This window comes from Bufo bufo, chromosome 11, assembly GCF_905171765.1.
Source record: "Bufo bufo chromosome 11, aBufBuf1.1, whole genome shotgun sequence".
Taxonomy (NCBI): Eukaryota; Metazoa; Chordata; class Amphibia; order Anura; family Bufonidae; genus Bufo; species Bufo bufo.
Window position 1 is genome coordinate 1,937,175 of NC_053399.1, and position 13,328 is coordinate 1,950,502.

Here is a 13,328-nt window from a genome sequence, read left to right on the forward strand (position 1 = left end):
CCCGCTCCGGGCTTACCGTCTCTGCGCGCGGCCCGCTCCGGTCTTACCGTCTCTGCGGGCGGCCCGCTCCGGTCTTACCGTCTCTGCGGGCGGCCCGCTCCGGTCTTACCGTCTCTGCGGGCGGCCCGCTCCGGTCTTACCGTCTCTGCGGGCGGCCCGCTCCGGTCTTACCGTCTCTGCGGGCGGCCCGCTCCGGTCTTACCGTCTCTGCGGGCGGCCCGCTCCGGTCTTACCGTCTCTGCGGGCGGCCCGCTCCGGTCTTACCGTCTCTGCGGGCGGCCCGCTCCGGTCTTACCGTCTCTGCGGGCGGCTCGCTCCGGTCTTACCGTCTCTGCGCGCGGCCCGCTACGGTCTTACCGTCTCTGCGCGCGGCCCGCTCCGGTCTTACCGTCTCTGCGGGCGGCCCGCTCCGGTCTTACCGTCTCTGCGCGCGGCCCGCTCCGGGCTTACCGTCTCTGCGCGCGGCCCGCTCTGTGTTTTCTGTGGTCTCGTGGACGTGACAGCGCTTCCTCTCACTTCCTGCCTGGTTCTCTCCTTCCTCTTCCTCGGCTCTGGGGTTTCCCGGGGTGATTTTCGCCTTCGCCTTTCCTCCGTGTATTTTCTCACTTGACCTTTCAGAAATGTTTCCTTCGCGTCACTTGCAGACCGGGTCCCCAGACACCAACCACACGAGGAGACTGCCATGTGAGAGAGACTGCAGAGCTGACAGCGCCACAGAAGAGACAGGCGGCCAGTGCGGCGGGACATGCGACCAGACTGTGACAGCAATGAGCCTGGGTACAGCAGACAGGTAACGCCCTGGTGGCTGTGATGTCACACGGCCCCTGTGATGTCAGCGCACCCAGGTCACATCTTCACTTTGCAGGATTCCTCGGATGACATTAAGAAATTTCAAAGAAGAGAAAAGAATCGCATCGCAGCGCAAAAGAGTCGCCAGCGGCAGACACAGAAGGCGGACACGTTACATGTGGTGAGTGCCCGCTGTCATCCGAGCTGCCGCAGGAAGTGCCTGTCCACGCGATGGGGTAGGATGGGGGTGGTAGTAGTAAGCTGCTGGGTGGCTCACTACGAGATTCTGTCTCCCCCCAGGAGAGTGAGGACCTGGAGCAGCTGAACGCAGCGCTGCGCAGGGAAATCCGCTGTCTACGCGAGGAGCTCAAGTACCTGACGAGTGTCCTGAGCAGCCACCAGTCCTTGTGTCCCCTGGGGTCCCCGAAACCTGCGCCATTTCCAGCACACGCTTCCCCCCGTTACTGACAGGTGATCGGAATAAAGAGCTTGTTCCGCATGTCGTGTGTCGCCCGTTTCTACAGCTCCAGCGCAAGCGCCTCCATGGTTTACAGGCATCTCGGTCATTGTATTGATGCAGATGGAGCAGACTTAATTGCAGCAATCACTGTGTCGCAATGTTCAGCTCGTCCGCTGGCGGATCTGAATGTGCCTGACGTTACCTGCAATAAAGTCTGCTCCACCAGACACGCGGGAGCACAATACACTGCAAGTGGACAGTCACTGCTTGGAGAAGGCTCACCTACCTGCTGCTGCCCCAGGGCTGAACTCCCAACACACGGGCCTCGCCCAGGAGTCTGTATAAGAAATAATCCATCACTAGAAGGAGGAAGAGTCTCCTGTCTGTGATCGTAAAACCAGTAAAGTGTCACAGAATAACTATTATACTCCAGAGCTGCACTCACTATTCTGCTGGTGCAGTCACTGTGTACATACATTACTTATCCTGTACTTATCCTGAGTTACATCCTGTATTATACTCCAGAGCTGCACTCACTATTCTGCTGGTGCAGTCACTGTGTACATACATTACTTATCCTGTACTGATCCTGAGTTACATCCTGTATTATACTCCAGAGCTGCACTCACTATTCTGCTGGTGCAGTCACTGTGTACATACATTACTTATCCTGTACTGATCCTGAGTTACATCCTGTATTATACCCCAGAGCTGCACTCGCTATTCTGCTGGTGGAGTCACTGTGTACATACATTACTTATCCTGTACTGATCCTCAGTTACATCCTGTATTATACTCCAGAGCTGCACTCACTATTCTGCTGGTGCAGTCACTGTGTACATACATTACTTATCCTGTACTGATCCTCAGTTACATCCTGTATTCTACTCCAGAGCTGCACTCACTATTCTGCTGGTGCAGTCACTGTGTACATACATTACTTATCCTGTACTGATCCTCAGTTACATCCTGTATTATACTCCAGAGCTGCACTCACTATTCTGCTGGTGCAGTCACTGTGTACATACATTACTGATCCTGAGTTACATCCTGTATTATACTCCAGAGCTGCACTCACTATTCTGCTGGTGCAGTCACTGTGTACATACAATACTTATTCTGTACTGATCCTGAGTTACATCCTGTATTATACTCCAGAGCTGCACTCACTATTCTGCTGGTGCAGTCACTGTGTACATACATTACTTATCCTGTACTGATCCTCAGTTACATCCTGTATTATACTCCAGAGCTGCACTCACTATTCTGCTGGTGCAGTCACTGTGTACATACATTACTTATCCTGTACTGATCCTCAGTTACATCCTGTATTATACTCCAGAGCTGCACTCACTATTCTGCTGGTGCAGTCACTGTGTACATACATTACTTATCCTGTACTGATCCTGAGTTACATCCTGTATTATACTCCAGAGCTGCACTCACTATTCTGCTGGTGCACTCACTGTGTACATACATTACTTATCCTATACTGATCCTGAGTTACATCCTGTATTATACTCCAGAGCTGCACTCACTATTCTGCTGGTGCAGTCACTGTGTACATACATTACTTATCCTGTACTGATCCTGAGTTACATCCTGTATTATATTCCAGAGCTGCACTCACTATTCTGCTGGTGAGGTCACTGTGTACATACATTACTCATCCTGTACTGATCCTGAGTTACATCCTGTATTATACTCCAGAGCTGCACTCACTATTCTGCTGGTGCAGTCACTGTGTACATACATTACTTATCCTGTACTGATCCTGAGTTACATCCTGTATTATACTCCAGAGCTGCACTCACTATTCTGCTGGTGCACTCACTGTGTACATACATTACTTATCCTGTACTGATCCTGAGTTACACCCTGTATTATACTCCAGAGCTGCACTCACTATTCTGCTAATGGAGTCACTGTGTACATACATTACTTATCCTGTACTGATCCTGAGTTACATCCTGTATTATACTCCAGAGCTGCACTCACTATTCTGCTGGTGCAGTCACTGTGTACATACATTACTTATCCTGTACTGATCCTGAGTTACATCCTGTATTATACTCCAGAGCTGCACTCACTATTCTGCTGGTGCAGTCACTGTGTACATACATTACTTATCCTGTACTGATCCTGAGTTACATCCTGTATTATACTCCAGAGCTGCACTCACTATTCTGCTGGAGGAGTCACTGTGTATATACATTACTTATCCTGGACTGATCCTGAGTTACATCCTGTATTATACTCCAGAGCTGCACTCACTATTCTGCTGGTGCAGTCACTGTGTACATACATTACTTATCCTGTACTGATCCTGAGTTACATCCTGTATTATACTCCAGAGCTGCACTCACTATTCTGCTGGTGCAGTCACTGAGTACATACATTACTTATCCTGTACTGATCCTGAGTTACATCCTGTATTCTACTCCAGAGCTGCACTCACTATTCTGCTGGTGCAGTCACTGTGTACATACATTACTTATCCTGTACTGATCCTGAGTTACATCCTGTATTATACTCCAGAGCTGCACTCACTATTCTGCTGGTGCAGTCACTGTGTACATACATTACTGATCCTGAGTTACATCCTGTATTATACTCCAGAGCTGCACTCACTATTCTGCTGGTGCAGTCACTGTGTACATACATTACTTATCCTGTACTGATCCTGAGTTACATCCTGTATTATACTCCAGAGCTGCACTCACTATTCTGCTGGTGCAGTCACTGTGTACATACATTACTTATCCTGTACTGATCCTCAGTTACATCCTGTATTATACTCCAGAGCTGCACTCACTATTCTGCTGGTGCAGTCACTGTGTACATACATTACTTATCCTGTACTGATCCTGAGTTACATCCTATATTATACTCCAGAGCTGCACTCACTATTCTGCTGGTGCAGTCACTGTGTACATACATTACTTATCCTGTACTGATCCTGAGTTACATCCTGTATTATACTCCAGAGCTGCACTCACTATTCTGCTGGTGCAGTCACTGTGTACATACATTACTTATCCTGTACTGATCCTGTGTTACATCCTGTATTATACCCCAGAGCTGCACTCACTATTCTGCTGGTGCAGTCACTGTGTACATACATTACTTATCCTGTACTGATCCTGAGTTACATCCTGTGTTATACTCCAGAGCTGCACTCACTATTCTGCTGGTGCAGTCACTGTGTACATACATTACTTATCCTGTATTATACTCCAGAGCTGCACTCACTATTCTGCTGGTGCAGTCACTGTGTACATACATTACTTATCCTGTACTGATCCTGAGTTACATCCTGTATTATACATACTCCAGAGCTGCACTCACTATTCTGCTGGTGCAGTCACTGTGTACATACATTACTTATCCTGTATTATACTCCAGAGCTGCACTCACTATTCTGCAGGTGCAGTCACTGTGTACATACATTACGTATCCTGTACTGATCCTGAGTTACATCCTGTATTATACTCCAGAGCTGCACTCACTATTCTGCTGGTGCAGTCACTGTGTACATACATTACTTATCCTGTACTGATCCTGAGTTACCTCCTGTATTATACTCCAGAGCTGCACTCACTATTCTGCTGGTGCAGTCACTGTGTACATACATTACTTATCCTGTACTGATCCTGAGTTACATCCTGTATTATACTGCAGAGCTGCACTCACTATTCTGCTGGTGCAGTCACGGTGTACATACATTACTTATCCTGTACTGATCCTGAGTTACATCCTGTATTATACTCCAGAGCTGCACTCACTATTCTGCTGGTGCAGTCACTGTGTACATACATTACTTATCCTGTACTGATCCTGAGTTACATCCTGTATTATACTCCAGAGCTGCACTCACTATTCTGCTGGTGCAGTCACTGTGTACATACATTACTTATCCTGTACTGATCCTGAGTTACATCCTGTATTATACTCCAGAGCTGCACTCACTATTCTGCTGGTGCAGTCACTGTACATACATTACTTATCCTGTACTGATCCTGAGTTACATCCTGTATTATACTCCAGAGCTGCACTCACTATTCAGCTGGTGCAGTCACTGTGTACATACATTACTTATCCTGTACTGATCCTGAGTTACATCCTGTATTATACTCCAGAGCTGCACTCACTATTCTGCTGGTGCAGTCACTGTGTACATACATTACTTATCCTGTACTGATCCTGAGTTACATCCTGTATTATACTCCAGAGCTGCACTCACTATTCTGCTGGTGCAGTCACTGTGTACATACATTACTTATCCTGTACTGATCCTGAGTTACATCCTGTATTATACTCCAGAGCTGCACTCACTATTCTGCTGGTGCAGTCACTGTGTACATACATTACCTATCCTGTACTGATCCTGAGTTACATCCTGTATTATACTCCAGAGCTGCACTCACTATTCTGCAGGTGCAGTCACTGTGTACATACATTACTTATCCTGTACTGATCCTGAGTTACATCCTGTATTATACTGCAGAGCTGCACTCACTATTCTGCAGGTGCAGTCACTGTGTAGGCACCTGTTATGGGGCAGTGCATGCCGGGAGATGCCGGTCACTGTTACTAGGCTCCTAAGGTTTGATCACGTGGCAACATTATGGCGTCTTTTATTTGCTTACTACCTATCAGAGGGCGTGGCCATGAGGCGCCACGTGCTTCATGGGGGGTGTGGGTTTAAATTCTTTAGTAACAGCTGACCAATCAGATGCAGGGGCAGGGCGAGTGGAGGACGCCGGGACTTAAAAACTTTTACTTGTAGTGAAAGTCTCACAGGAAGGTCCTAAAGAGCGGAGGGACCGGGGGACTGACCGGAGAGGGACCGGCGGACTGACCGGAGAGGGACCGGCGGACTGACCGGAGAGGGAGAGCGGGGACTGACCGGAGAGGGAGAGCGGGGACTGACCGGAGAGAGAGCGCGGGGACTGACCGGAGAGAGAGCGCGGGGACTGACCGGAGAGAGAGCGCGGGGACTGACCGGAGAGAGAGCGCGGGGACTGACCGGAGAGAGAGCGCGGGGACTGACCGGAGTGAGAGCGCGGGGACTGACCGGAGAGAGAGCGGAGGACTGAGCGGAGGGAGAGCGCGGGGACTGACCGGAGAGAGAGCGCGGGGACTGACCGGAGAGAGAGCGGGGACTGACCGGAGGGAGAGCGGGGGACTGACCGGAGAGAGCGGAGGACTGACCGGAGAGAGAGCGGGGACTGACCGGAGAGAGAGCGCGGGGACTGACCGGAGTGAGAGCGCGGGGACTGACCGGAGAGAGAGCGGAGGACTGAGCGGAGGGAGAGCGGGGGACTGACCGGAGTGAGAGCGCGGGGACTGACCGGAGAGAGAGCGGAGGACTGAGCGGAGGGAGAGCGCGGGGACTGACCGGAGAGAGAGCGCGGGGACTGACCGGAGAGAGAGCGGGGACTGACCGGAGGGAGAGCGGGGGACTGACCGGAGAGAGCGGAGGACTGACCGGAGAGAGAGCGGGGACTGACCGGAGAGAGAGCGCGGGGACTGACCGGAGTGAGAGCGCGGGGACTGACCGGAGAGAGAGCGGAGGACTGAGCGGAGGGAGAGCGCGGGGACTGACCGGAGAGAGAGCGCGGGGACTGACCGGAGAGAGAGCGGGGACTGACCGGAGGGAGAGCGGGGGACTGACCGGAGAGAGCGGAGGACTGACCGGAGAGAGAGCGGGGACTGACCGGAGGGAGAGCGGAGGACTGACCGGAGGGAGAGCGCGGGGACTGAGCGGAGAGGGAGCGGAGAGCGGAGGACTGACCGGAGGGAGAGCGGGGACTGACCGGAGGGAGAGCGGGGACTGACCGGAGGGAGAGCGGGGGAGGTCGTGGTTCTGCTGACTGTGTATATGGAAACTGAGAGAGGAAGAGACACCAGAGCAGAAGTCACTGTAGAGACTGTCACATAGAGAGGGAGAGAGAGACTGTCACATAGAGGGAGAGAGAGACTGTCACATAGAGGGAGAGAGAGACTGTCACATAGAGGGAGAGAGAGACTGTCACATAGAGGGAGAGAGAGACTGTCACATAGAGGGAGAGAGAGACTGTCACATAGAGAGGGAGAGACTGTCACATAGAGAGGGAGAGACTGTCACATAGAGAGGGAGAGACTGTCACATAGAGAGGGAGAGACTGTCACATAGAGAGGGAGAGACTGTCACATAGAGAGGGAGAGACTGTCACATAGAGAGGGAGAGACTGTCACATAGAGAGGGAGAGAGAGACTGTCCCACAGAGGAGAGGGAGAGACTGTCACATAGCGAGAGAGAGACTGTCACACAGAGAGGGAGAGAGAGACTGTCACATAGAGGAGAGAGAGACTGTCACATAGAGAGGGAGAGACTGTCCCACAGATGAGAGGGAGAGACTGTCCCACAGAGGAGAGAGAGAGACTGTCACATAGAGAGGGAGAGACTGTCACACAGAGAGGGAGAGAGAGACTGTCACATAGAGAGGAGAGAGAGAGAGACTGTCACATAGAGAGGAGAGAGAGAGAGACGGTCACATAGAGAGGAGAGAGAGACTGTCACATAGAGAGGAGAGAGAGAGAGACTGTCACATAGAGAGGAGAGAGAGAGAGACTGTCACATAGAGGAGAGGGGGAGACTGTCCCACAGAGGAGAGGGGGAGACTGTCACATAGAGGGAGAGAGAGACTGTCACATAGAGGGAGAGAGAGACTGTCACATAGAGAGGGAGAGACTGTCACATAGAGAGGGAGAGACTGTCACATAGAGAGGGAGAGACTGTCACATAGAGAGGGAGAGACTGTCACATAGAGAGGGAGAGACTGTCACACAGAGAGGGAGAGAGAGACTGTCACATAGAGGGAGAGAGAGACTGTCCCACAGAGGAGAGGGAGAGACTGTCACATAGCGAGAGAGAGACTGTCACACAGAGAGGGAGAGAGAGACTGTCACACAGAGAGGGAGAGAGAGACTGTCACACAGAGAGGGAGAGAGAGACTGTCACATAGAGGAGAGAGAGACTGTCACATAGCGAGGGAGAGACTGTCCCACAGATGAGAGGGAGAGACTGTCCCACAGAGGAGAGAGAGAGACTGTCACATAGAGAGGGAGAGACTGTCACACAGAGAGGGAGAGAGAGACTGTCACATAGAGAGGAGAGAGAGAGAGACTGTCACATAGAGAGGAGAGAGAGAGAGACGGTCACATAGAGAGGAGAGAGAGAGAGACTGTCACATAGAGAGGAGAGAGAGAGAGACTGTCACATAGAGAGGAGAGAGAGAGAGACTGTCACATAGAGAGGAGAGAGAGAGAGACTGTCACATAGAGAGGAGAGAGAGAGAGACTGTCACATAGAGAGGAGAGAGAGAGAGACTGTCACATAGAGAGGAGAGAGAGAGAGACTGTCACATAGAGAGGAGAGAGAGAGAGACTGTCACATAGAGAGGAGAGAGAGAGAGACTGTCACATAGAGAGGAGAGGGGGAGACTGTCCCACAGAGGAGAGGGGGAGACTGTCCCACAGAGGAGAGGGGGAGACTGTCCCACAGAGGAGAGGGGGAGACTGTCCCACAGAGGAGAGGGGGAGACTGTCCCACAGAGGAGAGGGGGAGACTGTCCCACAGAGGAGAGGGGGAGACTGTCCCACAGAGGAGAGGGGGAGACTGTCCCACAGAGGAGAGGGGGAGACTGTCCCACAGAGGAGAGGGGGAGACTGTCCCACAGAGGAGAGGGGGAGACGGTCGGGGTGATGTCACAGACTGTCTGCTAGGCCAGCCTGTGGTCCGGATGGTGACGGAGGGCTCCTCGGGGGGCGTCCTCCTGCCCCCCGCCCAGAAGGCTCCTGTGACGGCGCTGTACCGCCGGCGCTGGCTGATGGTGCTGCTCTTCGCGGCGTACTCGCTGTGTAACGCCTTCCAGTGGCTGCAGTACGGCATCATCAGTAACATCTTCATCCGCTACTACGGCGTGGGCAGCCTGGCGGTGGACTGGCTCTCCATGTCCTACATGCTGGCCTACATCCCGCTCATCTTCCCGGTGGCCTGGCTGCTGGACACTCGCGGCCTGCGGCTCATCGCGCTCATCGGCTCCGGACTCAACTGTCTAGGCGCCTGGGTGAAGACGGGCAGCGCCCGGCCCGACCTTTTCGCGGTCACTCTGCTCGGACAGCTGATCTGTGCCACCGCGCAGGTCTTCATCCTGGGAATGCCGTCTCACATCGCCTCCGTCTGGTTCAGCGCCAGCGAAGTCTCCACCGCCTGCTCCATGGGCGTGTTCGGCAATCAGGTAACCAGGTCCATGCTGGGGGTAGTTGTCCTGCTGTTCTGTAGTAGGGGGCACGAGGATGGAAGCCACTGCTCGATCCAGGAGTAAAGGGAGGCACAGAGCCACCTGTAAGGTGCGTGCTGCCCCCCTGCGCGCCTCGATCGCTTCCTGACGCAGAGAACTCTCGTTTTCCAGTCCCTGCCTTCACAGAGCCGTAAGGGTTTTATTTCTCCTGCCCATGGCCGTCTGAGGGCGTCTTCTGAGGGTTATCCAAGAACTTGTGTTGATGGCCTATCCTCGAGCACGTCATCAATATCAGGTGGGGGGTCTGACTCTGGGGACCCCCGTCAGTTAGCTGTCAGAAGACATCTGGTTCTCTGTGAGCGCCACGGCCGCTTCCTAGACCGTCTGACGTCACTGTACGTCAGTCACAAGTCAATGGGGCTGAGCTGCAATACCAAGCACTGCCACTGTACCACGTGTGGCGCTGTGCTGTGTAAGCGCCCAACAAGCCGCAGAGATCGCCAGAGCTGTGCCCTCGCCAACGTGATACTGATGACCGCTCCTGTGGATGCGTCACCACTAGAGTTGAGAGAAGGGACTTCATATGCTTAATCCAAAGTCACTTCGTTCAAATATTCGTTCTACTTCTCTATACAGTATTAGAATGTATAGGCTCCGATGAGGCGATTTCCGTTATTCAGTCGCGTGAGACTTCGTTGAATAACTTCAGTAATTGATTATTACAGTCAAAAACCTTAAAACCGAACTCTAATCAATTACCGAAGTTATTCAATGAAGTCTCGCGCGACTGAATAACGGAAATCGCCTCTTTGGAGCCTATACATTCTAATACTGTATGGAGAAGGAGCTCTGTACACTATTATAACAAATTTTTTAGCGAAGCAACTTCAGATGTAGTATCCGAAGTCGCTTCGCTCCTCTCTAGTCGCCACTTTTATTTCTCAGATAACCCCATTAATACGTCCAATGTAGCGGAAAGATGGAAGAAATTCCAAATGTGGTGGAATTGTAAAAAAACACCCCCAATTCTGCCGTAGTTTAATAGGTTTTGTATTTACAGCGTTCCCTATGAGATAAAACTGACCTGTTCTCTTCATTCTCCGGGTCAGTACGATTACAGTGATACCACATTTATATAGTTTTATAGGTTTTGTATTTACAGTGTTCCCTATGAGATAAAACTGACCTGTTCTCTTCATTCTCCGGGTCAGTACGATTACAGAGATACCACATTTATATAGTTTTATGGGTTTTGTGTTTACAGCGTTCTCTATGAGATAAAACTGACCTGTTCTCTTCATTCTCCGGGTCAGTACGATTACAGTGATATCACATTTATATAGTTTTATGGGTTTTGTATTTACAGTGTTCCCTATGAGATAAAACTGACCTGTTCCCTTCATTCTCCGGGTCAGTACGATTACAGCGATACCACATTTATATAGTTTATGGGTTTTGTATTTACAGTGTTCCCTATGAGATAAAACTGTCCTGTTCTCTTCATTCTCCGGTCAGTACGATTACAGTGATACCACATTTATATAGTTTTATGGGTTTTGTGTTTACAGCGTTCCCTATGAGATAAAACTGACCTGTTCTCTCCATTCTCCGGTCAGTACGATTACAGCGATACCACATTTATATAGTTTTATGGGTTTTGTGTTTACAGCGTTCCCTATGAGATAAAACTGACCTGTTCTCTTCATTCTCCGGGTCAGTACGATTACAGTGATATCACATTTATATAGTTTTATAGGTTTTGTGTTTACAGCGTTCCCTATGAGATAAAACTGTCCTGTTCTCTTCATTCTCCCGGTCAGTACGATTACAGCGATACCACATTTATATAGTTTATGGGTTTTGTATTTACAGTGTTCCCTATGAGATAAAACTGTCCTGTTCTCTTCATTCTCCGGTCAGTACGATTACAGTGATACCACATTTATATAGTTTTATGGGTTTTGTGTTTACAGCGTTCCCTATGAGATAAAACTGACCTGTTCTCTCCATTCTCCGGTCAGTACGATTACAGCGATACCACATTTATATAGTTTTATGGGTTTTGTGTTTACAGCGTTCCCTATGAGATAAAACTGACCTGTTCTCTTCATTCTCCGGGTCAGTACGATTACAGTGATACCACATTTATATAGTTTATGGGTTTTGTTTTTACAGCGTTCCCTATGAGATAAAACTGACCTGTTCCCTTCATTCTCCGGTCAGTACGATTACAGTGATACCACATTTATATAGTTTTATGGGTTTTGTGTTTACAGCGTTCCCTATGAGATAAAACTGACCTGTTCTCTTCATTCTCCGGGTCAGTATGATTACAGTGATACCACATTTATATAGTTTTATAGGTTTTGTTATTACAGCGTTCCCTATGAGATAAAACTGACCTGTTCTCCTCATTCTCCGGTCAGTACGATTACAGCGATACCACATTTATATAGTTTTATGGGTTTTGTGTTTACAGCGTTCCCTATGAGATAAAACTGACCCTTTCCCTCCATTCTCCGGGTCAGTACGATTACAGTGATACCACATTTATATAGTTTATGGGTTTTGTATTTACAGCGTTCCCTGTGAGATAAAACTGACCTGTTCTCTTCATTCTCCGGTCAGTACGATTACAGAGACAACTTTAATTGCCATGTTCTGACCTTTTTGATATTTCTGTTTTCAGAAGGTTTATCTTTGTGCTGGGTGACCGATTTCAATGACCCCTTTAGTGTTAAGGACTTTTTGATCACTTTTCAGAAAATTGATGTAATAAAAATATAATTAACTGCTTATTATTACTAGTGGTTATATTTTCCGCGTGCAGAAACACTATATAAATGTGGTATCGCTGTAATCGTACTGACCGGGAGAATGAAGGGAACAGGACAGTTTTATCTCATAGGGAACGCTGTAAATACAAAACCCATAAAACTATATAAATGTGGTATCGCTGTAATCGTACTGACCGGAGAATGAAGAGAACAGGTCAGTTTTATCTTATAGGGAACGCTGTAAACACAAAACCCATAAAACTATATAAATGTGGTATCACTGTAATCGTACTGACCGGAGAATGAAGAGAACAGGTCAGTTTTATCTCATAGGGAACACTGTAAATACAAAACCCATAAAACTATATAAATGTGGTATCTCTGTAATCGTACTGACCGGGAGAATGAAGAGAACAGGTCAGTTTTATCTCATAGGGAACGCTGTAAAAACAAACCCCATAAAACTATATAAATGTGGTATCGCTGTAATCGTACTGACCGGAGAATGAAGAGAACAGGTCAGTTTTATCTCATAGGGAACGCTGTAAAAACAAACCCCATAAAACTATATAAATGTGGTATCACTGTAATCGTACTGACCCGGAGAATGGAGAGAACAGGTCAGTTTTATCTCATAGAGAACGCTGTAAATACAAAACCCATAAAACTATATAAATGTGGTATCACTGTAATCGTACTGACCGGAGAATGAAGAGAACAGGTCAGTTTTATCTCATAGGGAACGCTGTAAATACAAAACCCATAAAACTATATAAATGTGGTATCTCTGTAATTGTACTGACCGGAGAATGAAGGGAACAGGTCAGTTTTATCTCATAGGGAACGCTGTAAATACAAAACCCATAAACTATATAAATGTGGTATCTCTGTAATCGTACTGACCGGAGAATGAAGAGAACAGATCAGTTTTATCTCATAGGGAACACTGTAAAAACAAAATTATGTTGAAATTGCATTTTCTTTTGCAATTCTTCCACATTTGGATTTTGGTGC

At 49.0% G+C, this 13,328-nt stretch overlaps 2 protein-coding genes across 3 annotated transcripts in view; both read left to right on the forward strand.

Annotated features, from left to right (window-relative positions):
• Nucleotides 1-435: 435 nt before the first annotated feature.
• Nucleotides 436-13,328, forward strand: part of BATF (basic leucine zipper ATF-like transcription factor) — a 19,364-nt gene continuing 6,471 nt past the window's right edge. Inside the window, exons 1-3 of the mRNA XM_040411348.1 lie at nucleotides 436-790; nucleotides 866-970; nucleotides 1,090-1,260. Coding sequence (XP_040267282.1) covers nucleotides 746-790; nucleotides 866-970; nucleotides 1,090-1,257 — 318 coding nt within the window. The 5' untranslated portion in view covers nucleotides 436-745 and the 3' untranslated portion in view covers nucleotides 1,258-1,260. The remainder of the gene's footprint in view (nucleotides 791-865; nucleotides 971-1,089; nucleotides 1,261-13,328) is intronic.
• FLVCR2 (FLVCR heme transporter 2) overlaps nucleotides 7,967-13,328 on the forward strand; it is a 26,701-nt gene continuing 21,339 nt past the window's right edge. Inside the window, exons 1-2 of one of the 2 annotated variants that reach the window (XM_040411346.1) lie at nucleotides 7,967-8,066; nucleotides 8,987-9,534. In XM_040411346.1, the coding sequence (XP_040267280.1) occupies nucleotides 9,037-9,534 (498 nt within the window). In that variant the 5' untranslated portion in view covers nucleotides 7,967-8,066; nucleotides 8,987-9,036. Of the gene's footprint in view, nucleotides 8,067-8,899; nucleotides 9,535-13,328 lie in introns of those variants that run through there. The other variant, XM_040411347.1, reaches the window with a different exon arrangement.